The 21,699-nt window shown below is 44.4% G+C and overlaps 1 protein-coding gene and 1 long non-coding RNA gene across 2 annotated transcripts in view; one reads left to right on the top strand and one right to left on the bottom strand.

Moving 5' to 3' along the window:
• The window catches only part of LOC128428928 (voltage-dependent calcium channel subunit alpha-2/delta-1), an 87,973-nt gene that overhangs the window by 44,031 nt on the left and 22,243 nt on the right, over window positions 1–21,699 (bottom strand). The window contains exons 4-6 of the mRNA XM_053415198.1: window positions 13,437–13,496; window positions 7,929–7,964; window positions 7,105–7,228 (exon numbers count right to left, since the gene is read on the bottom strand). Of these exons, the coding sequence (XP_053271173.1) occupies window positions 7,105–7,228; window positions 7,929–7,964; window positions 13,437–13,496 (220 nt within the window). The remainder of the gene's footprint in view (window positions 1–7,104; window positions 7,229–7,928; window positions 7,965–13,436; window positions 13,497–21,699) is intronic.
• LOC128428929 (uncharacterized) lies at window positions 12,108–12,886 on the top strand. Its single transcript, XR_008333851.1, has 2 exons — window positions 12,108–12,461; window positions 12,742–12,886. It is a non-coding gene; the product is annotated as an uncharacterized LOC128428929 (long non-coding RNA).

Raw genomic sequence — 21,699 nt, 5'->3', positions numbered from 1 at the left:
TTTGTTCTGTGTGCTACACAAAAAGCTCCAAATCCCTCATCCCCCGACCAATCCAGCTTTAGACAGGGCCTTCAAATTCACTTATCGAAAAACAGATACATAAAAAACACAGAACCTATATAAATAAACGTAGAAATACAGAAAAAGATAAATGTAGACATAAATAAATACAGAAAAAAAAAAAAATGGTGCCACTCCAAAATCCTTTGTGCAAATCGGCACCAAGCAAGACTCTGATTGGACCAGACCCTACAATATCAGTACTACAATATCATTGTTTCACATTAAATTGGATTAAGAAAAGAAGCAATCGCAGCCTTCTACATCAAACTGTTCCAATACCACATGGTTAACAAGAAAAGACATGGGGGATACAAATAAAATGAATGATTCATGGGACGGGGAAGGGATGAGGGGAAAGAATATGGAAGAGGAGATACTCAATATTCCCTGTGAGGCGTGTAGATGCTTTCAAAAACAAATCAAACAGGATTCTGGCAGTGAGTGATGAGGCTGACGGCGGTGGGCGGAGGTGAGGAAGAGGAGGGAGCGCCGTGCCAAGCGATGCCCCGCGGTGGAACCTGTCACTGGCTTGCTGGTGGCAGAAAGCGCCTGAGCATCGGAGAGTAATTACACGGTGTGGGGCTGAAGTTGCGAGAGCCTGCAATCATCCTATCAGAAGGGGGGGGGGGGCCCTCTACTCAATGATACTCCGACTGTGACGTGAGCGGCAACACGTCCTCGCTCAACTCGCAACACGTCCAGCGCATCCGGGGAAACATCTTTCCACCAGCAAACACATTTTTTTGTCAAACTGTCAACAGGGATTAGTGAACACAAGCGACAACGCACAAGCAATTGTTAATTAGAGCAACAACGGACGCCATCTCGCCCTGGTGATGCCATTTGGAGGCTGTGGTGTCAAGGTCCCGCAGAGACACACACTCAACCAATCACGAGGCAGTCTCAGCTGTCAATCATGAAGTTTCCTCTCATTTTTAAAACAACCAAATTGGTGTGAAATTAGATTTTTAAGTTTGGTCCATGTCCCATCTGCTAACAAGGAGGAGACCTATGCTGCAACAAGCCAGTAGAGGGCGTTAAAGCTGCTTTGGCTTCACTTTTGTTGTCGATGTGTATCTAGTAAATCATTGTTCACCATTAAGAGACACAACAAACGACAGGATTTCCCGGAGTCGACACTTCCGGTTAAAACACAATCAAGATCGTCACATCCTCGTTACTGTGGACTCACAACTCCTGAAATCCTGCCAGAACACAAATGGTCGCGTCATACTGAACCAAACAGGACGGGACCGGTTTGCTTTGCTAATTTACAGCGAAAAAGAAATAAGTAACTGAGAAAAAAGTAACAAATGTGACACAGGGGACAACGAGACCTCTAAACTGCAGAGAGCGCTGGAGGTGTTGGGACTTCACGGTTGACTCCAGCTGAGCTGTCACTCCGGGACATTAGATGTTTCACTATTTCACTGTGTCTGCTGTTTTCAGACATTATTTAAAGGTTCATATTTCTCCCGTTACGTCATGTTAACATTCTGGGTGTGCAGTCCAGTGGGATAGACTCGACCCAATGTTGTCTAATTGGCCTGAATGCTTAAAAAAAAAAAACACCATGCAGTCGCTGCCTTTACAAGCAGAGGAAGAGGAAGGCGAAGAGTGTACAAATGATGGAAGGGAAGGAAATGTGAAAATAAATAAAAGATCAAATTTCAATTCCAGTGACGTAGATGTGAGTGGATGGTAATGTGTTCCTCTGTGAGTGTGGTTATATAACAAATGTGTGTGAAAACCACCTGAGGTGACATGAAGATGTAGAGACACGTCACCCACTCATAGGAGCCATGGCGGGGGGGGGGGGGGGGGGGGGGGGGGGGGGGTAAAGGATTACAGACACACACACACACACACACATGAAGATGAGGCTTATTTTTGGTCATTTAGGTTTGACTCGCACAAAAAAAACATAAACACAGATCATAAAGTCACAAAAGGAACATTACTGATTTAATGAAAGGCTGATATGAGGCTTTCACAGACATATTACTTATGTTTGAAGATATGCACGGATTTATTTATTTATTTATTAATAATCTCTCTTGTGGTGTTTAATCATTATTTGAGTAGGAATTCCATTGTCATTGCATATGACATTGGAGAATCTTGATTCTTGATAAATGTTGTGCATTCATGTTTACATTTTACATTAAGAAAAGTATGTTCAGCTCATAGAGTTTATGGTTAAACTGCAAAATATCAAGCCTCAATTATATTACTTCATCATAACAGTTTGATAACATCATATTTGTAATCATTGCTTATTTTATATACAAGTATACAAAATGTTTACTATCTGTATCAGCCTCACTCCCAAGAATCAATGTCAGTCAGAAGTTTCCCCTTGAAAAATATTGGTTATTCATTAATTGGAAAGAATTAATAAGTGCAGTGAGTGACACTGCTGGAAATATGTATTGAAGGATAAACTGGATTACAAGGAAGAAACTTTGGGAACTTTGTGGCAAGGAGGAGAATCTGAACGCAAATCCCAATCAGCTGATTAGAACATCCTGGGACGGGAGCCAACTTGTCACAAGGACACAGGTCGCAGACGTAATGGTGGTGATGGGGGAGAGAGGGAAGGGGGGGGGGGGGGTGGGATGTGGGGATGAAGATACCTCAGAGTTTGGCAGCCAGCGCTGTAAATGAAATGGGACGTGTGTCAAGTGGCACAAGAGTGCAAAGAGGGAGGAGAAAATCAATTTGTACGCTGTGAGCTTTGCCATCGGGGCCGCGACTTCGACACGCTTCACACACACAGACACACACAGTGTCACGGTATCTGGGAACGTCACAGTGTGTGCGTGTCCCGGGCTGACAGGTGCCACACGGAGTCGATGCAAACGGGCATCAGACGAGCGTCGGATCTCCTGCCAGGGCCGCGGCGCCCCCCCCTCATCCCCTCGTATCGAGTCCAATCTGCCTAACGAGCCAGAAGCCACGCAGACACAGCCGTGAGATCCATATACAGTACAGGAGGTGCGTGTGATGTGACACACACACACTGTGACAACACAAGTGTTTCTATGTCCCTGAAACACATTCACACACACACACACACACTCTCTGATATCATCTCCTCTGTGCATGCACACACACACACACACACACACACACACACAGGATAATGAATCTCGGGCTGACCACCCACACAGGATCAGCGGGGAGAATGGATTCCAATCAGCAGGACTAATGCGGGGGAGAAAGACAGTGGCACACTTGTCTCCATGCCCCCCACGACTAATACACTTAATAAAGTGGAGCGGGGGACGAGGGGAGGACAGGACGGAGATTGGGGTTAAGAGACGTGGAGGAGGACGAGGAGAGCAAGGATGGTGGAGAGGATTGAAAAAGAGCAAAATAGGACAATAACTAAATAAAAAAAAAACAGAGGGAGGAGAAGGACGTGGTGGCGAAGAAAGTCGACCCCCCCCCCCCGATGGAAGAGGAAGAGGAGGACGACACGTCTCTCCTTGAGAATCAGTAAAAGCCACAAGGACGCCCGTCTTGTCTAGACAAAGTGTCCCCTAATCAAGTTACCAGTCCTCCCTCCGTACAACAAGACAGAACACCAGGGCGTGTCCAAGTGTGTGTGTGTGTGTGTGTGTGTGTGTGTGTGTGTGTGTGTGTGTGTGTGTGTGTGTGTGTGTGTGTGTGTGTGTGTCTGTGTGTGTGTGTGTGTCTGTGTGTGTCTCTCCTTCTAATGCACACTCACTCACACTCGAATACACATTGCCATGGCAACGCTGGCCAGCCGGAGTGGCATCAATGTGGCAGCCCATCCTGGATACAGAGAGAGGACGAGAGAGGAAGAAACGGAGAGAGAGAGAAAGAGACAGAGAGAGAGAGAGAGAGAGAGACAGACAGACAGACAGACAGACAGACAGAGAGAGAGAGAGAGAGAGAGAGGGGAAGAAACAAAGAGAGAGAGACAGAGAAAGAGACAGAGAAAGATAAAGAGAGAGAGAGAGAGAGAGAGAGAGAGAGAGAGAGAGAGGACGGAACGAAGAGAGAGAGGGAGACAGAGACAGAGACAGAGAGAGAGAGAGAGAGACAGGGAGAGAGAGAGAGAGAGAGAGAGACAGAGAGAGAGAGACAGAGAGAGAGAGAGAGAGAGAGAGAAAGGAAGAGAGAGATAGGGGGGGGCAACAGCTGCTCAGCTTCACTACTGTGTTACCTCCACCCACTTTACTAACAGGCATAGTACAGAACAATTGTGTGTGTTTTATCTAACACCTTGTTCTCCCGAATATCAGAAAGCTAAATTAATATGAGCGAGACAAACAGAACGACCAAACTAAAGAAAGAAAGAAAGAAAGAAAGTGTGTATATAGTGGGAGAAAGTGAGACCCAGGCCCTGATGAACTTCCCCGGTAACGTTTCTCTCTTCCAGCTCATCACAGCGACGAGGGGAGCGTGTCACAGTCAGAGGCTCCGGTCGCTCTGCCCACAGAGGGGCCGCCTGCACTGACTCACTCACTGTATAAAGGCATTAGAGCCACGTGACCCAGGCCACCGCATTTAGCAGAGCCACTGTCACGGCCATTAGACAAATTGATATTGAATGCTCAATCAAAGCCAAAGAGCCATTAGCCGATACCGTGCGTCTGCGTATGAAGGGAAGTTTGAAACCTGCTTCGTTTTTGTGGAGTCAAACAAATGAGGGGTCACATGTGGAACGATCATTTAAACTATTTGAACAAAGCATTTTTACTGCAGCCTGAATAATGTGGATGTTTGATTGCTGATATTAGCGAGTGAAAACATCCTGACACTGATTTATTGTGCATTATTCATATTTGGATAAAAATATAACCTAGCTTCGATTCCTAAGATGATCAAACTCTTACGACTGAGAAGTGAAACTGGGGCTTAATATTTTACAGTCTAACCATAAACCTTACCATATATAACTTTAAATAAAAACAAGACACAAATACAACCAAATATATTTAGCTTGAATTAAGAAAATTAATTTAAAAAGTGTGCTACAGTTATTTTTTTAACATAATAGATGTTTTCAGTAATTTCTAATTTAATAGTCACATATATTCTTCTGTCTCATTACAAATTTCCCTTCATGCTGTTAGTGATTTTTTCAAGCGAGTCTGCATCTTCTTATCGCTTACCCTCTTTTCCACCATACTTAGTGTGTGTGTGAGTCTGTGTGTGTGTGTGTGTGTGAGTATGCATGGAAGGACATGACCTGCGCTGCATGTTTTATGCGAGTGCGTATCAAGACATGACTGCATCCTTTCATGCCTCGCACCGTGCTCCTCAGTGTCCTAGAATAAGAGGCTCAGAACCCTGAGGGAATGTGTCTGTGTGTTTGTGCATGTGTGTGTTTGTGTGTGGGGGTAAGTATGTTCTGCTCCTGTTTGTGTACACAGTCAGCCATCCATGTTTATATCGCCTGGTGAAGCCTGTTTAACATATTACTGTTAAGACCGATACCAAAGAATTGAACAGAGTCGATTTCACGACCAATCACAAACTAAAACAATCATACAACACTGTAAAATATTAAAATCTTGCATTAAAAAACTTGTCATTTCACTCTATAGATAACTGCACCTTTCATTTATTCTGTTATCAGTGTTGTCCTGAGTTACAAAGTCATGTAAAAGCCATTAGCCCTGCTGCCATCCGTCCTACAGTAATGTCTGTTTTGCATTTGGCATTGTTAAGTCATAAAGGGTAAGAGTCCAATTATGTGGCTCCTGATGACTCGTCTACAGTTTAAGTCTGGCCACGTTCGCTGATAGAATTCTTTATTATACCAGATTTTTTCATTACTGCGAGCTGAATCCAGTGTGAGTGACCTGTCCACTGTGCTTTCCCTGTGTTATGTCCAGTGCATGCTGGGAAAGGCTCCATCAGGGAGGGGCCGACAGTCGTCCCTGTGAAGTTAGAGCTCTAACTTTAGATCTGCTTATCTGCTCAATGTGAGAGAAGTGTAATTATACCACGTAGCGGCAGCCGATAGAAAAAACGCATGAATATGCTTCTATTTCAGTATGCAGCATGTGTTAGCATATTAACATTTCCAAAGGCGGAACAGAGACCACAAACCAAAGCCAAGGCTAATCTTTCCATACTAAGGAAAGGGTTAAAACATTCTTAGCTCCACTGGTTTATCCAAATCTCAAACATTGAATGGGTTCTTTCTTGGCCCACGTCCCATTGTGCCCCCTAGTTCAGTGGAAAACGGTTCAGTAGTCTTTTTGTAATCCTCCGGACAAACCAACCAACCAACTAACCAACCAACTAACCAACCAACCAGCCAACCAACTAACTAACTAACCAACCAACCAACCAACCGACCGACCAACCAGGTCAGCACTATAGGAGCAATCATCTCCGCCAAGCCCCATCTGTTCCCTTACATTCAATCAAGATGCACCAAACTGCACACACTCATAAATATCGGTTCCCTAAATATGCCTTCCTTAGGAATCCATTCATTTAAATTCTTTGAAGAAGGTAATGAAACATTCCTGGATCCACTCCTTCGGCCTGATCCACCAAGTTTCTTAGAAAACCGTTTCTACAGTTTTATACATAATCCTGATGCACGGCACAATGTTTGTAAGATGAAAAGAAAGATGTCAAAATATTAGAACAAGCCAAAATAACTTCACAATAAAGAACATTGTGATAAAAAGGCCTTTTGGGCACTGACATTCTCTGCATCTGTCCCGAGCAGGTCAGCGAGGTCAGCGATGGACGGGAGGGAAAGGAGCAGCTGGTGACCGGGGTAAAGAGGGGGCTCGAGTGAACTGGCCATTGGCTTGTTGGTATCCGTGCTATAAATAGACCAGAATGGCCTCTGTGTGGAACTGTCTCCACCGCAGACAGCGCCGGGGGGGGGGGGGGGGCTGAGCGCCACATCACGGGAACGTACAGTAGATACTGAACATAGTGATGACGGCGATAATATGAGACAGGGAGCAGGGTGGGTGGAGGTGGCTGCTATGCTATGCTATTTATAACAGAGGGTTGTAGAGATGTGTTTCAACTTACAGCCCTCGTATATATCGGTGGGGATGTGGACAGCGGTGGTGTTGTAGGAGACGAGGCGCTTGAAGTCGGGGTCGACCTCGAAGTCATCTGGAACGTAGCGGTTCTTCTTCTCCGTCTGATTCATCTGCGGAAAAGAAACACAACTTGTAGTTTTGGAGCTGAAACCGACATGGAAGGTTGTTTTCTTTTTTTGGGGGCTTAATAGGGATCTGGGAGTGTGAGTGTCTAGCATCAGATTGTTAACACACAGTTCCCCCTGTTACTGGGAATGACAAGGTGTCAGTGTGCAGCATCCACTGAAATGTCACCACTGACGGATAAAGACTGAGCAACTGAATCCCCAAAATTTGGGCAGTGAAACAGAAACCGAGGCGTCCGCGGAGAGAGAGACGGAGGGAAGAGGGGCGAACGGAGCCTGTCAGTCAAATGCGTAGTGACATCGGTGTGCTGTGGGTGTGTGGCTCTCTCCCACTGGGACAGAAGAGAGGAATGAGATGCTGATCCCTGTTTATCAGAGCAGACAGATGACGTCTGAGGCCAGGGGACACGCTCTCAGTGTCTCACGCATACTCCTGCTTCCTGAATGAGGGGCCCCTGAACATGCACTGGCTCCGATACAGAAGAAATACTGCACCTTATACACATAAATGTAACTGATTACAGTCTGGATAAAAACTATAATACACACATATACTCCAATTTAGTGATTTCAAAATATAAAAGAGGCTTATAGGCTATAAATAAAATGTGATAGTGTACATTATTCTCTTGAGGGCTGGATATTTATGTGTAATATCAGAATGGTGAAATGCAGTTGTACTCACGTCATCTTTGGCGTTGTAGTAAATAAGTTTGTCGATCTGCAAAGATGTTGAGAGAGAAAACATGAACAATTAGTGACAACAGAAATCATTTAAAGAAACATAAAATAACTTCTGACCACAATTAGCATATAGAATGCTTTGCTGTAACTAGCGGAGAGTGAGGTCATGATACACCGACACACCTTGGAACATAGACCGTGTATGTCCACCTGCTGCTAGTGAATAGGACATGGATCAAAATATAAAAGTACACTTTATTAAAACATTTCTTAAATATGGTTTCTGTCTTTTAAGGTAGTTAAGAGTGCTTGTTTTTGTAAGTTTGGTTTTAATTCGTTATTTAATTTGAACTGAGACGCTGATCACTCTTTATATACAGTCTGTGGTGTTTACAATGTATTTATCTCGCTACTCTGTGTATATTTTTACATTCCCATATGTTGACTAATCTTATCTTCCCTGTAGCATGGTGAGTAGTTCCCTTTAAAAGAAAGATTTCCAGCTGCTGAAAAGTTTTCTTTAAAAACATGCAAACAAGACTAAAAGCACATTACTTTATACATAATTCAATTTGTCCAACAGAAGAGAGGTTTTTAAAGTTTCGTGCCTGGTTCTGAATCTTGCTGTATTTCTTGCAGCCCACTGTTGTGTCTCTGTTTGACGCTGACAATCAGTGAACAGAAGTGTTGATGTTTTGCTCTCTCACTACTCGGCCTCCTGTCAGTACACAGGCCAGCGGGGGGGGGGGGGGGGGCTAACGAGGTGGCCCCACCGCTGACGTGAGGACGCCCCTGAGCCACAGCGCCACCTACTCCCCAGCACCTGCCTCCCGCCTCTGGAGCCGCGAGCCAACAGGGCGGAAACTCCTCCCTCCTCCCGCCGCCCCCCCCCCCACACCCTTCGCTTAAACAGTGTGTGATTAGCTCATGAGGAGGGATGAGTAAACTGTGCCAACAAGCATACATACGCCCCCCCTTCCTGTGACGGAGCAGGAGACGTGCTGTTTCAGCCACATGTCCAGGTGTTGGGGCCGATATGACACGAGCAAATGTAAAGAAGCTGAAAACAGGAAACCGTCCCATGATGCTCTCTGTCAGGTCAAGTTACCGCAAGACGGCGTTCACCTTAAGAGATGATGATCACACCCTCACGCCCCCCGTGTCGAATGTGTGAGAGATGGAGGACGAAGATGAAGGGAGAGGAAAATAAATGCTGTGAGTTAGGAGGCATGTTGTGGTGGGTGTGATGTTTACTGCCAAATCAATGTGTGTGTGGTCTGGATAAGAAGATGCTTTTTTTAATGGTGTTAACTACAGTTCATCTCCACATTTGACTCATCAAATCCCCGCTCAGCGAATCCAAACATCCACAACTCACACTACAGGTTTTGGAGAAGAGCACTTTTTCAAATATGTGCAATATTAACTTTGGAAATACATGAAAATCTATTTATCTCACAAGAGGAACTTTGAATTCGGTATAAAACATGGCGACACGATGGCGTTCCTCTGTGTGTAGCAGCTGGATTGTGCTTTTATAAATAGCAACAGTAATGATGCACTGACACATGCCGGCGTGTGGCTCTGTCGCAGCAGTCACAGCTTTTTAAGTGTTTAAAGTCAGCAGGGAGAAGGTGCCCAGCAGAACTGGCCCAGTTATCAGAGGTGACAGAGAACAAACGCACACACCCACACACAGACACAGACACACAGACACACAGACACACAGACACACACACACACACACTTACTCTACTTGATTTAAAAAATGCACACGATTTACTATGATACAAAAACTAAGTAAATGGTTTTTTAATGGACATCAGGAGTCAGGATGATCTTTAAAATCTGTTTCACATCTGTATATACGGCTGTGACATTGCTGAGACTGCATATTAGCATGAGTGTTTCACATTAGAGAAAATGTGGATGCCCTCGATTCATGCTAAATGTTTATTCTAGAATAAATTGGCAGCACGAATGTCGCCAGCCTGTTTCCTTTAAAAACACTGTACACATGTGCACGGTGTTTATGAGCCTCTTTAAAGCTACAGACACAGCACTGTCTGAAGTCAGAGTCCAGCTGTGGTCCCACATAAAAGACCATGAAGGACACGTTCTCTTTTGGACATGATGACGACAACAGTCTGTGCATCATGAGGAAATACTTTGTCTATCAACAAACCCTCATTCCACTTGGCTCTTTAAAATCAAGTACTAGAGAATAATAGTTTATACTGTGGTCTGAAGTCAGAGATTGAGAAGCCACTGGAAACCTCAGTGAAGATCTGAGCTCCGTCCTCCGCTGCAGCATGAACTTCAAGAGTGAACAAAATGAATGGATATTCAAACAATCAGTCCTGTCACACACTGAGGTTTAACACGTCATGAAACACTCCAGATGTTTTTATACTCAACCATATCTCTTTTAAGTGGAATCTACAAATGTTCCTAATTTACCATACTGATGAAAATGAATTCCCTGTACATCACAAACTTACAGAGGAGGAGGATGAACTGAGAATGTTTGTGAAATTACAAATAAAATCACCACATTAACTTTTCTATATAGTATTTGCATTTAAATAAACTAGTATTAAAGTACTTGCTGAGTGTAGCCTTTACTTATACCTAGGACCTTAAGATACATTTACAGATACATGAAAAACTCACATAAGTACAGTACTGAAGTAAATGTACTTTGCTACATCCCACCACTTCACATCCAAGCCTAATTACAACGCAATGAGAGATGTTTAATTGGTTCAGGAATAAAAATTAACAAAATAATTTAAATTTATGAAACTCAGGGGCCACTGCAGTGGAAAACAAATCTGTCCTCAGAGAGATTATTTATTTCCCTGGTTCCTCAGCTCAAGAAGTTGACTGATGTGGAACTTCTAATGGAAAAGAATCATTAAGATTTGGCAAATAACACACACGATGTCCCCCCCCCTCTCCAAGCTAATAGGCTAAATGGAGAAGTTGAATTTCTTTCAAGCTCTTCCATCAGTGAATGTTCATATATATCATTAATCATTTCTTTAATGGCTCCAGAAAGCTTGAGGCCTTTTTCTCACTGCAACTCCCCAGAGGCGGCTGCCGTTGTGGAAGGGGGGGGGGGCTGCAATTAGTCAAAGTAACTGAATGCGCCGTAGTGGGTTCATATTATTTGCTGTACTTTGGCTTCTAATGCATTCTTAATACTATGGGTTAATGGAGAAAGTCGTGCATGTTCATCATCATGCCTGGGTGTTTCTGCCAATTATGCACAATAATGAAATTCAATCTTGCATGAAGTCATTACAGCCTGACTGTCACTCTAATGAGATTTGCCGTTGGATTATTAGAATCATATCGGAGCATGAGTAACCCGCCCCGCCCTGCCCCGCCCCTCCCTGCCCTCCTCTTAACGGAGTTCATGGCACCAGTTGATCTGTGTGAGTGTTAACTCCTTATGCAATCGCGTCCCGTATTCGGGACGCAAGGTGTGTTTTTTTATCGATCAGCGTCAAACATTTGTATTTAAAGAACTGTGTCGTACAGCTAGGTACTAATACACATATCTGTAGAAAGCTAAGATTCTTCTGATTCCACTGATGTAAACCATTTAAAGATCCGATCACCACAGCCGATACAATCAACGTAACAGTCAGACAACTTACCAAAAAAAATTATTAAGACAGTCGACGTCACTCACCTAAGAAGCATGATATTAATCCACAGATCGATAACATTCCAACAAAAAAGGTGTTGGTACATTGCCAAAGGTCCAGACGATCGAATCCAGTAACTTAATCACTCCATAGCACACTATTTCATCAAAGAATAGCCACACCCAGCTGATGCGTAATCTCAGAGTAGCCAGCAGCTAAGTGCCAACTTTGACTTTTTTTCCGTCCTAACTTCTAGTAGAAGGTAAACAAAGCAGCTCTCTGGATTTCAAAATGGAGGGTGCACTCTAACCTTTAGATGGACAGCTCATTCGACCCAATTGGAGAAGGCAGGGGTTGTCCACATTCGGCAAAAGCCAACGAGAGCCCTCGTTTACAGACAGTGCGCGCCCTTCTTCTGACGTGGCGAGGCTCAGCCAACTGCAGTCGATTTTTGTTATGACTGACTTATCGTTTAGCCAATTACATTTTCCAGGAAGTACATGTCCTCCGCGACCTGATAGAAAACTATCAACACACAGCAAGTCACTGCACAACAGCGAACAGGTGCTTCCAGAGCATCTCATCTCCGTGCGTAACAGTAAGTGAGCACTGGTTTTGAGATCGGTGCGTAAAAGTTCGGGGGCGTTGCTGTGAGATCCGTGTGCAGAATTCAGTCTTGCTATGGAGCGTTTTGAAGCTACACTATGGAGAAACGTTTAGAGAAATGAAACTTGATGACCGAACAAGCAAAGGGATCTGTGTTATCGGCGTGACAGCGACAAGTCTGATGATGACGTATCAGAGGAAGACAGCGACACGTCGTTTGACTACGAGGCAGACGCCATGTTTCAGGAAGGACGAGACATTACTCTTGACAAGTACGTATTTTATTATAATAAATAACTAAATTACTGTGTGTGTGTGTGTTCGTGTGTTTTTTTAGGATTTGCTGTTGATTAGTAAAAGGTGTGGATTTAGATGTGGGAGAGAAAATAGTTGTCTTTGTTTGAGAATTAGAATGTGCATATAGATGGTGGAGAGATGAGTGTGCCTTTGTGTGTCGAGATGAATGTGAACAGATATGCATATAGGTGTGGGTGTGGTGCCTCTGTACGGCTCTTCTAATAGCTCCCGACTAATTTTTCTTTTCCCACATAGGTCCATCGAGGTTCATGGGTGCTGACATCCTGATAGGGCACTACAAAGTCCTCCACAAGCCTCCTCCTGCAGTCGTGACTGCTACAATGGCTGGCATGTATCCAAAAATTTGAAAGATGTATATTTGAATAAATTTTTAACCATATGACCAGTTTTGTCTCCTTTATATAAAAGTATGATTTTTAGTGAAAAAGTAGCCTTTTTAGCCTATTTGGTTACCATGGGTACCAAGGGTCCTTTGGAGCCTCCAAATGACCTTTTTGGAAAACGCCTCGACATGCCCTTAGTAAAACATCTGTAAAATATTCATTTTCTGTGGTATTGTAGTCAAATTTGAACTTGGGCTAGTCAAGGCTTCATGCTAGAGTCCCATTATGTTTTTCAGCTCATAAGTCCCAGCTAGAGTCATCAGCAGGCATCTGTTTACCAAAAATATTCAGGCGAAAATAAAAACCTTCTACCTCACTGTGTGCCAACTGCTATTACTCAATGCCAGGAGCAGTTAGATTGATTCTGACTGTTGGGGGGGAAAGTTCAGGATGTTAACTTTCAAAAGAGACCAAGATCATGCATGTACTCCAAATAGTTCAAGAACAGCATTCAATTTAATTTTGGCGTCCTCAAACAGGCGTTTTAGGCGAATTTCACCCGTTTCTTAAGAGGTTAATGAACCGATCGGACCGGGGCTCACTCACCTCGCTGTCGCCCTGCCAATGGTGCTCCATCTGAAACTTCTCTGCTTCCATCGCCAGCCGCTGAGAGGAAAAGAGGGGGGGGAGAGATAGAAGTATGTTAGTCCATGTTTAATATTCCTCTAAAGACTTTACGGTTATACGACTCCGATCATCATAATGCAGCATTGAACCCAACATTCGCTCTGAAGATTTCTAACTCCACTGAGTTACGTGCAGCTTCTTGTGGGCGGCGAGGCAAAGCGGGTCGACCACTGACCAGCATGACACTGACCAGTGTCGTTGGGCAAGACACTGAACCCAAACTACCGCGGGTTGCCTTTGTGTGATGTGTGATAGAAAGAGTACTGCTCATAGATGCACTGATTGACTATAAATATAAATACAGACTGTTTTAAATTAAGCAAATATGATTTATTAAATATCAGCGTCACACATTCAGTTGAGGGAAAACTCCTAATTTCCTCTACGCTCCAGCTGGGGTGAATTAGGACCAACGCTGTGACACTAATATTAGCAAAACCCCCCCCCCCCATTCCATCTTCTCCCAGATCTGGTCTTAATGACTAGGTTAATGGGTTTATAATGGGCCCAGCTTTTAATCTCTACCTGGTCCAGATATGCACTGTACTATTAATTTCCCCTGGGAAATCTCCAATATCAAATCCAGCGCTTCCTGCCCGTGTGTGCGCGGCACAAAGGGCTCCGAGTCAAACAGGAGGAGAGGAGGAGATGTGATGGCGGCGCAGGACAAACTCATCTACGGGAGGAGAAGGGGAGGGAGCTGAAATAATGAATTATTGGATTAATAAGAACGTCACGAGAATCTGAAAAAGCAGAACAAAGACCGATCACTGAGCGGGTTTGGTGCAAAATCAGACTTTGAACATGACACCAAGTCGATATTTCTACTGATACTAGAGATATCACTGTGGGCTCATAATATGATTACAGATACAGATACATTATGCATCAAGTTTTAAGAAAGTTGGTTCAGTAGTAGTAGAAAACATAAACTCAGTGACTCCAAACATATAACATTGGATGAAAGGGAGATTCTCTGCAGGAGCGAAGCTGATGGTTATGATCCCTCTGTTCCTCTTTCCTTTTAAAATGTCAAACCCTCACTCTATAATCAAAACCGAGGCAGCGACTTGATAATGAAATCTTCCCCTCCCTCGGATCTGGCTTCAGATCACTCGTTATAGCACCAGGTTGCCCCGTGATGCATGCTGGGAGGTGGGAACACCGACACGCGTGTGGTCTGAAGCACGGTTACCCCCTCGGCGCCCCCCCCCCCCCCCCCCCCTCGGTGTTTCTCATTAAGGTTGTTGGTGCTGGCAAGGGAGCAAAGGTGAGATGGAGCTGGGAGTCTGTATGGAGGGAAGCTTCACCATGTTGGCGTGTGGTGGCGTGTGTATCAGTGAGATGGCACATGTCACTTGAGGGGGGGGGGAGTAATTGGGCTACATTTAATTGACATTTCTGTGTGCACGCGCTCCCGGTTGGCCACCAGCCGTCACATCACAACGTTAGACCTTTTCCAAGCAATATTTCTCTGTTGAGTATTTTCCAAGTCGTGTCCTGATGGTGATGAAAGCCTTTTGCAGATGTTGTGTAGTTTCACCCAGCTGCACAAACCGAATGGGAATATAATGTCAGTTTCCAGTCAGGTCATTAGCGGCACAGAGAAACGTTGGGGTGTGTGTTTCAATCAATCTTAATAAAGTACTCATGTGATCCTGTGGTCACAAACCATCAAGGGTAGTTTACTCTGAAGAGTCGAAGCAGCTTCAAAAAGACCTGGAGGTTTACGAAGGAAAAACAAAAGCACTTAGCGAGGAATCATCATCGAGTGTTGATGTTAGTGTTGAATCAAAAGCTATTTCCACGTTAACCAGGGTGTTCCTGAGTAAAAGTACTAGTTTTCAAATACACTAAAAGTAGTTTTTTCATACTCAGCCTCTTCTGAATCCATCTAAGGTATTTCTCCGTCAGTGATGCTGCTGCAGGAGGCGGAGTCAAATGTTAATCAATGCCTGATTGGACCAATGAACCAATTCCCCTCGTTATTGACTCGTTATAACAAAACAACGTGATCATGTAACACAAAATGTAGTAGAGTGGAAAGTACAGATACGTGAAGAGGAGAAAAAGTACCTTAAAAGTACCTCAAAAATAAATCGACTTGAGTAAAAATACATGAGAAATGTACTCGAGTAATGTAATTAAGTAAATGTGCTTTGTTACATCTCACCAGTGATGGTAACCACATCCAAGTAGAACTTTTTTTTATTAGCAGCAACAAGTAAAGGGCTTATAAATATAAACGTGAACAATAAGTGTTCCAGCTGCTTGGACACAAACTTGTATAAAGTGTGAGCCTCCTATGGGAGAACAGTGTCAGGGTGTCACAGGTACACGGAGGTGTCGTGTAAAAACACACGTCAGCTAATAAGTCACAATACAACACAAATACCAAAGGAGCGGGGAAGTAATTAGAATAAATAATCACGGTGAAATAATTAAGAAGTTGCTAATGAGCTGGCATTATATGTTGTGATGTCAGCAGGCAGCAGCAGTGACTCGTGAGAGCATATTGAGGGGCTGATAATGAGGAGGATCTGGGCCTGCTGTTTGCTGCTGAGTAGGTTTGAGACTTTCTGGCAATGAAAGAATCGGCAGGTTTAGCTTCTGTGTGAGCAACAGGGGCGCACACACACACACACACACACACACACACACACACACACACACACACACACACACACACACACACACACACACACACACACACACACACACACACACACACACACACACACACACACACACACACACACACACACACACACACACACACACACACACACACATCCAGAAAATTATGCATTTGAGTATAATTTGTCTGAAAATATAGTGGATTTTTATCTACTTTAGAATAAAAAACAGACTCAATCTGTTTGAGCTGCCGGTTGGAAGAAGTAATTATGATGGAAACCAAGAACGTAACATGTGATTAACTGGATCATCTGCTACAACTGTGAAGAAGGATAAGGATAAGAGATTGAAAGTAAACAGCTCAATTCTTAACACACACACACACACACAAACATAAGGAACACAAGTTTCCCTGAGCTTCACTTCTGTGATGTGAAGACACAGAATAATGATTTACTGCAACTCGCCTGACTTTGTGTTTAGTAAGCAACGCACAAAGATGTGCCGTAAAACACACGCTGCCCATCGAGACACACGTTCCTGGCAGTCTGATTAGAGCATCCAGTCCTGCTAGGACACACAAACATACGCACAGACACACAGACACACACACACACACACCTGCCATCTTACTGATGTGTGGGGAGGCTCGGGAGAGCAAAGGAAACATGAGCATCTGCTGTTGTGACTGGCAGCACTTTAGTCGGATCTATCCTGCTCAGCCTGTAGGGAGCCCGGAGGAGGGTGGTGAGAGGGGGAGAGCGAGGGAGGCAGAGAGAGGGAGCGAGAGAGGGAGAGAGAGAGAGAGGGAGAGAGGGAGATATACATCTGCACTCACACACACTCAGACCCAGGAAATAAAACAGGCAGGAGCAGGTTGACACGTTAACCCTCTTTGCTGTAACCCCGGTCCTTTGTTCAGGAAGCAGCCGCCACCGTCTCACCACCTCTGTGGAAGTGGTGCTAGTCTCTCCATCCACCTGCTCCGACAGCTCAGCTCTCCTGCAGCCCGGCACGCGATCTCTGAGCCAGCTGGCTACGAGCAACTCCCGATCACAGCTGTGCTCGGCCGGCGGCGGCGAGACGGCGGCTCTGCACGTGCACACAGGTTTACTGTACGTTGCTGTCACTCAAAGTGGATGCCAAACTTTCTATTACCCTTGATTTGTCCGTTTTAAGATCACGGTTTGTTTGGGCACTTTGCCTTCCCGCCAGCAGCAACAACAACCGGCCCACATCGAGACAATATAGACTCAAAGGTGTCCCTTTTTAACACCACAGAGTGCGACAGAGCTGCAGCAGTAGTTTGGCAACAATAACCTGAAGAAAGGATTTACTGCCAGCGATTACAAACACATTTCGATTTGTTTCACGGTCGCTCTCATCACACCGAGCTGCTGTCGATACGTCAGGAGGAAAAGGTCTAAAACTCTGCAGACGACAAAAAGTCCACACAACAATGTAAACTGTACACAACTGCTGCTGTGTGAGCCTGAATGGAACTAAAACACACACACACACACCAGTAATGAGTGAGCCACATCAAATTAACACTCCCTCTCTGTATGTGTGTGTGTCTGATAAGGACAACAGAGATGACAAACACAAAGCAGCAACACACACAAAACAGTTCGACAGCTGGGCTGACAATAGCCCGCCACACACACACACAGACACACACACACATACACACAAAGACACACCAAGAAGTGGTGATAAATCAGTCATCAGTGACTAAAATACACACACACACACACACTGTATCTCGCAGATTCAAATATTCATGTTTTTTTGTGGGAGGGACAAATGTGTGTTTGCACAATCTAAAATATCACAAAAAAGAATTAATTTCCATTTTGTTTGCATAAAAGTTGTACTGGCGTAGTTCAAAATGACTTTGGCTCGAGGCCTATGAAGTATGATCCGACCACGAACAACATAGATAATAGTTCCCACTGAGCCCACTCCGCTCCAGCCCGGGAAACCATCAGCATAAGCCAGCTGCCGATAATAACTCCTGGAGATGTGACACGAGCCGAAGATTTATGTTGTTTGATCAGCAATTTTCCAGACGATGCGTTTCAGCAGCACTTCGGCTGGAGACGCTCCTGGATGGGACACGATTGGATGAAGGGACCGTGACCACATAAACCAGTGTATTCGGTTTATTCACACAAATAAATGAAATTGAATAAAAGTAATTTGTGCTTGTGATGTTTGAGCATAAGAGGAGAAACTGTTTTCGTTTTTTTATTCTACAACTTAAGAAAAGAACGTGTGAGCGAGGGAGGCTAGTGAGAGTGTGTGTGTGTGTGTGTGTGTGTGTGTGTGCCCTGTGATTAGGGCTTTAACAGCAGTGTCTAATGACTCACAGCATGTCATCCAGTGTCGGTTTAATAACACACTTCCAGACACTAGAGATCAGTGACTCCTCTGTAATTACGCACCACCACATAACACTGCGCCCTAACGAGCTCCACTCAAGTGCTCTCGTCCTTTTTCTCGACAGCGTAATGAAAAACGAACGCCCCGACCCCGGTGTCAAACACACGAGGCGGGCGATGGTGCTTGAATGAATGTTTTTTTTTTTCTTCTCATTTTTGCACCAGGGCGACACAGAGAGCCGTGACAGAGAGCGAGGAATCTGTTTGTGATGCCTACGTTGCATGGCGACCACGGTGTCCATGAGAGTGAAGAGGCTCCCGTGCGGTGGCACCACGAGGGACCCGGAACATTTGGTTCATTATCTTCCCGTTCCGAGGCCCGGCTCGAAAGCTGCCTCTCTGCGCCGATGCCAACAGCCCACTCATGATAATGAAAATTGGGTTTCTATCGATAGGGACGCAAGCCGAGCGCGATTCAAACCTACCCGAGAGGCCATGTTTGGAAGGCAACTGTTGTTTTTATTTGAAAAAATAAAAAAATGACGAGCAATTGTGGCTCAGACTCTGGTGGACAGCCAAAGCCTTTTTGGATCAGCTTGCCAAAGTGCTAATGCTATCCCAGGCCTGAAATAACCCTCAGCAATCCATATTCAAATAGCTCAGCCCTCAGCTGTCCGTTCTCCAGACCTATTCCCCTTTAAACCGGGGATGGGAATCAAGAACCTGGTCTCCAAGCACTGGAATCGAAACACCTCCGAGCTCATCAGGTCCCTTTGTTAAGGTTTTTCTGTGAGTTGTACCCGGTGAAACAAAAAGGTCGGTCTTTAAGAGTGGCAGAATTATATCAGTCCAAAGTGTGAGGCCTTCATCTCTGTGGGTTAAAATGTCAATTTAAAGTCAGGTTTGAGAAATCAGCAACAAGTGGAAGCATCTTACATCTGGGCCACACTGGGTGAGTGTGGCGTTAGACCCCCCACCCCCACCAACACCAGTAACTCCTCAACCTGTGGGGAATCCACACGCACACATGCACATCCTTTTTTTTCTTACCCTGTGGTCGGACTCAGAAATGGAAGACTGGTCGTGAAGCTGAAAATCCATGTAAGCCTATTTCTCCCCCCCCGTTGCACGGAAAATGGATTATAAACCGTTTAAGGGAATCGATATAGAATCAGACAAACCATCAGAGTCACTAATGGCATTGGTTTTCAATAAAATCTTGTCAATTTACAAAGCCCTTCCTTTCTCTGCTCGGTGGGTGGTCTTTTTTATTTATTTTTTTCCTCAGGAAAACAGGATGAAATAACCTTGTTCTCTTTTATTTCCCTATATCGTTCTTCTTTTTCTCTTATTCTCTTTGAATGTAATCACAACAACCTTCTACTCAGGTCAGTACGCTCTCCTCTGCCTCGGGGGGGGGGGTCTCGGCGGGGCACAGCGTCCCTAAAGGTTTGGTACCAAGCATCAGACGGACTTCCTTCAGGGCGCTGACACAGAGTCACCTCCCCTTCGTCCCAGCATGTCACTCGTCCTGCTCTGGTCCGAGGTCGTCCTGAGCCGGTGTGATCCTTCCTCGTGGCTTTTTAATGTCAGATGTGAAGATCGAGGATTTTAAATGTCAAAAGGACATGAAAGGGGATGTGTCCCTGGTTGTGTAGTCGTTTTGTGTCATCTCCAGTGCGTTAGGATTTCAGAGGTAAAGAGTGAATGGAGCTTTTGTGAGGAGTTCAGTGAATGTACATCAGTGATGAACAAAACAAAAGGAAATATTCTACCAGAATGACTGAGGTTCTTCACTGAAACTGAATAACAGTCTGTCATTGAGACTATATTTCATTTTCAGTATTAAGAAGAAGAAGAAGAAGAAGAAGAAGAAGAAGTCTATACTTTCATTTCTATATGCAGTAAATGGAAAGAACCTATTAACTCCAGGGGCAGATTTGACAAAGATCCAAGACCAATTTCTCAGAGAATAATTCATGGATGTTGATGAAAAAGGCCGGTTGGGCCCTGGCAGCGAGTAAAGTATAGACCTGTTACTTTTACCTGCTTGTTAAACCATTTGGTTCGTTGTGGAAACCAGTAAGTGCAATTACCTCGACCCAAGTGCACCACTTTCAAGACGAGCAAGCTTTTAACCTTCAATTTGTGTTTAAAATGAGTCGGTTAGGTGAAAGCTTTGCAGTGTATTCTGGCTTTGTCAGTCATTTTCTGTTGAAACGGCTGGGAAATTCCAACCACCACACATTCCTCCCCCCCACCAGTGTATGATAAATGACCATATCTGAGATATGTGCCTGTGTCACTGTAGGAAGAGAAATGACCTGTCAACCACAGGCTCCATCAAAGAGTATTGGTTAAGAGGAGCAGCTCAATAATTGATGAGAGCAGAGTCGGGGGTGGCCTGGATATCGGGGAAGAGGCGAGACGCTCAGGTCAATGTGATTAACAGAATGGACCGTGTGTGTACAATCTGTTCTGATGTGCGAGTTCCCAGTTAATCAACAGGTCACAGCTGCTGTTACACAACACGCGTGTACGCTGAGGACGAATAACCACGATGGAGACGACTGGAGCATCATGGTACAGTGGAGGAGGCTCTGAGTCACAGACACAAGGAGACAGAAACCGAGGAGGAACACGATGCAGGGGAGCAGCGTCTCCCTCCTGCTGTCACTTTGTTTATCTCTGATGAACTGAGTCAAATAAAATCTCTGAGAAAAATATCCAAACAGAAAACTTTCAATAATGTCAGGGGAGGCAGTAAAGTCCTTATGAACAATTCGATCCTTTTCTTTTTTATTTATAATAACCCCAAAAAGATTGATATGTTTATATCGACAGCTGAGATGACAATAGCCCGCAACACACACTCACACACATACAGACACACACAGACACACAAACACACCAAGAAGTGATGATAAATCAGTCATCATTGAGCAAAATACACACACACACACAAAGACACCCAAACACACACACAGACACACAAACACACCAACAAGTGGTGATAAATCAGTCAAACAGTCACACACACACACACACACACTATATCTCGCAGATTCAAAATTTTCCGCAGCATCATATCCATCAAATATTCATGTTTTTTTGTGGGAGGGACAAATGTGTGTGTTTGCACAACCTAAAATAGTTTCTAC

Source organism: Pleuronectes platessa, chromosome 22 (assembly GCF_947347685.1).
Source record: "Pleuronectes platessa chromosome 22, fPlePla1.1, whole genome shotgun sequence".
Classification (NCBI taxonomy): Eukaryota; Metazoa; Chordata; class Actinopteri; order Pleuronectiformes; family Pleuronectidae; genus Pleuronectes; species Pleuronectes platessa.
The sequence above is the reverse complement of the archived record's forward strand: the minus strand, read 5'-3'. Positions and strand labels throughout refer to the sequence as shown.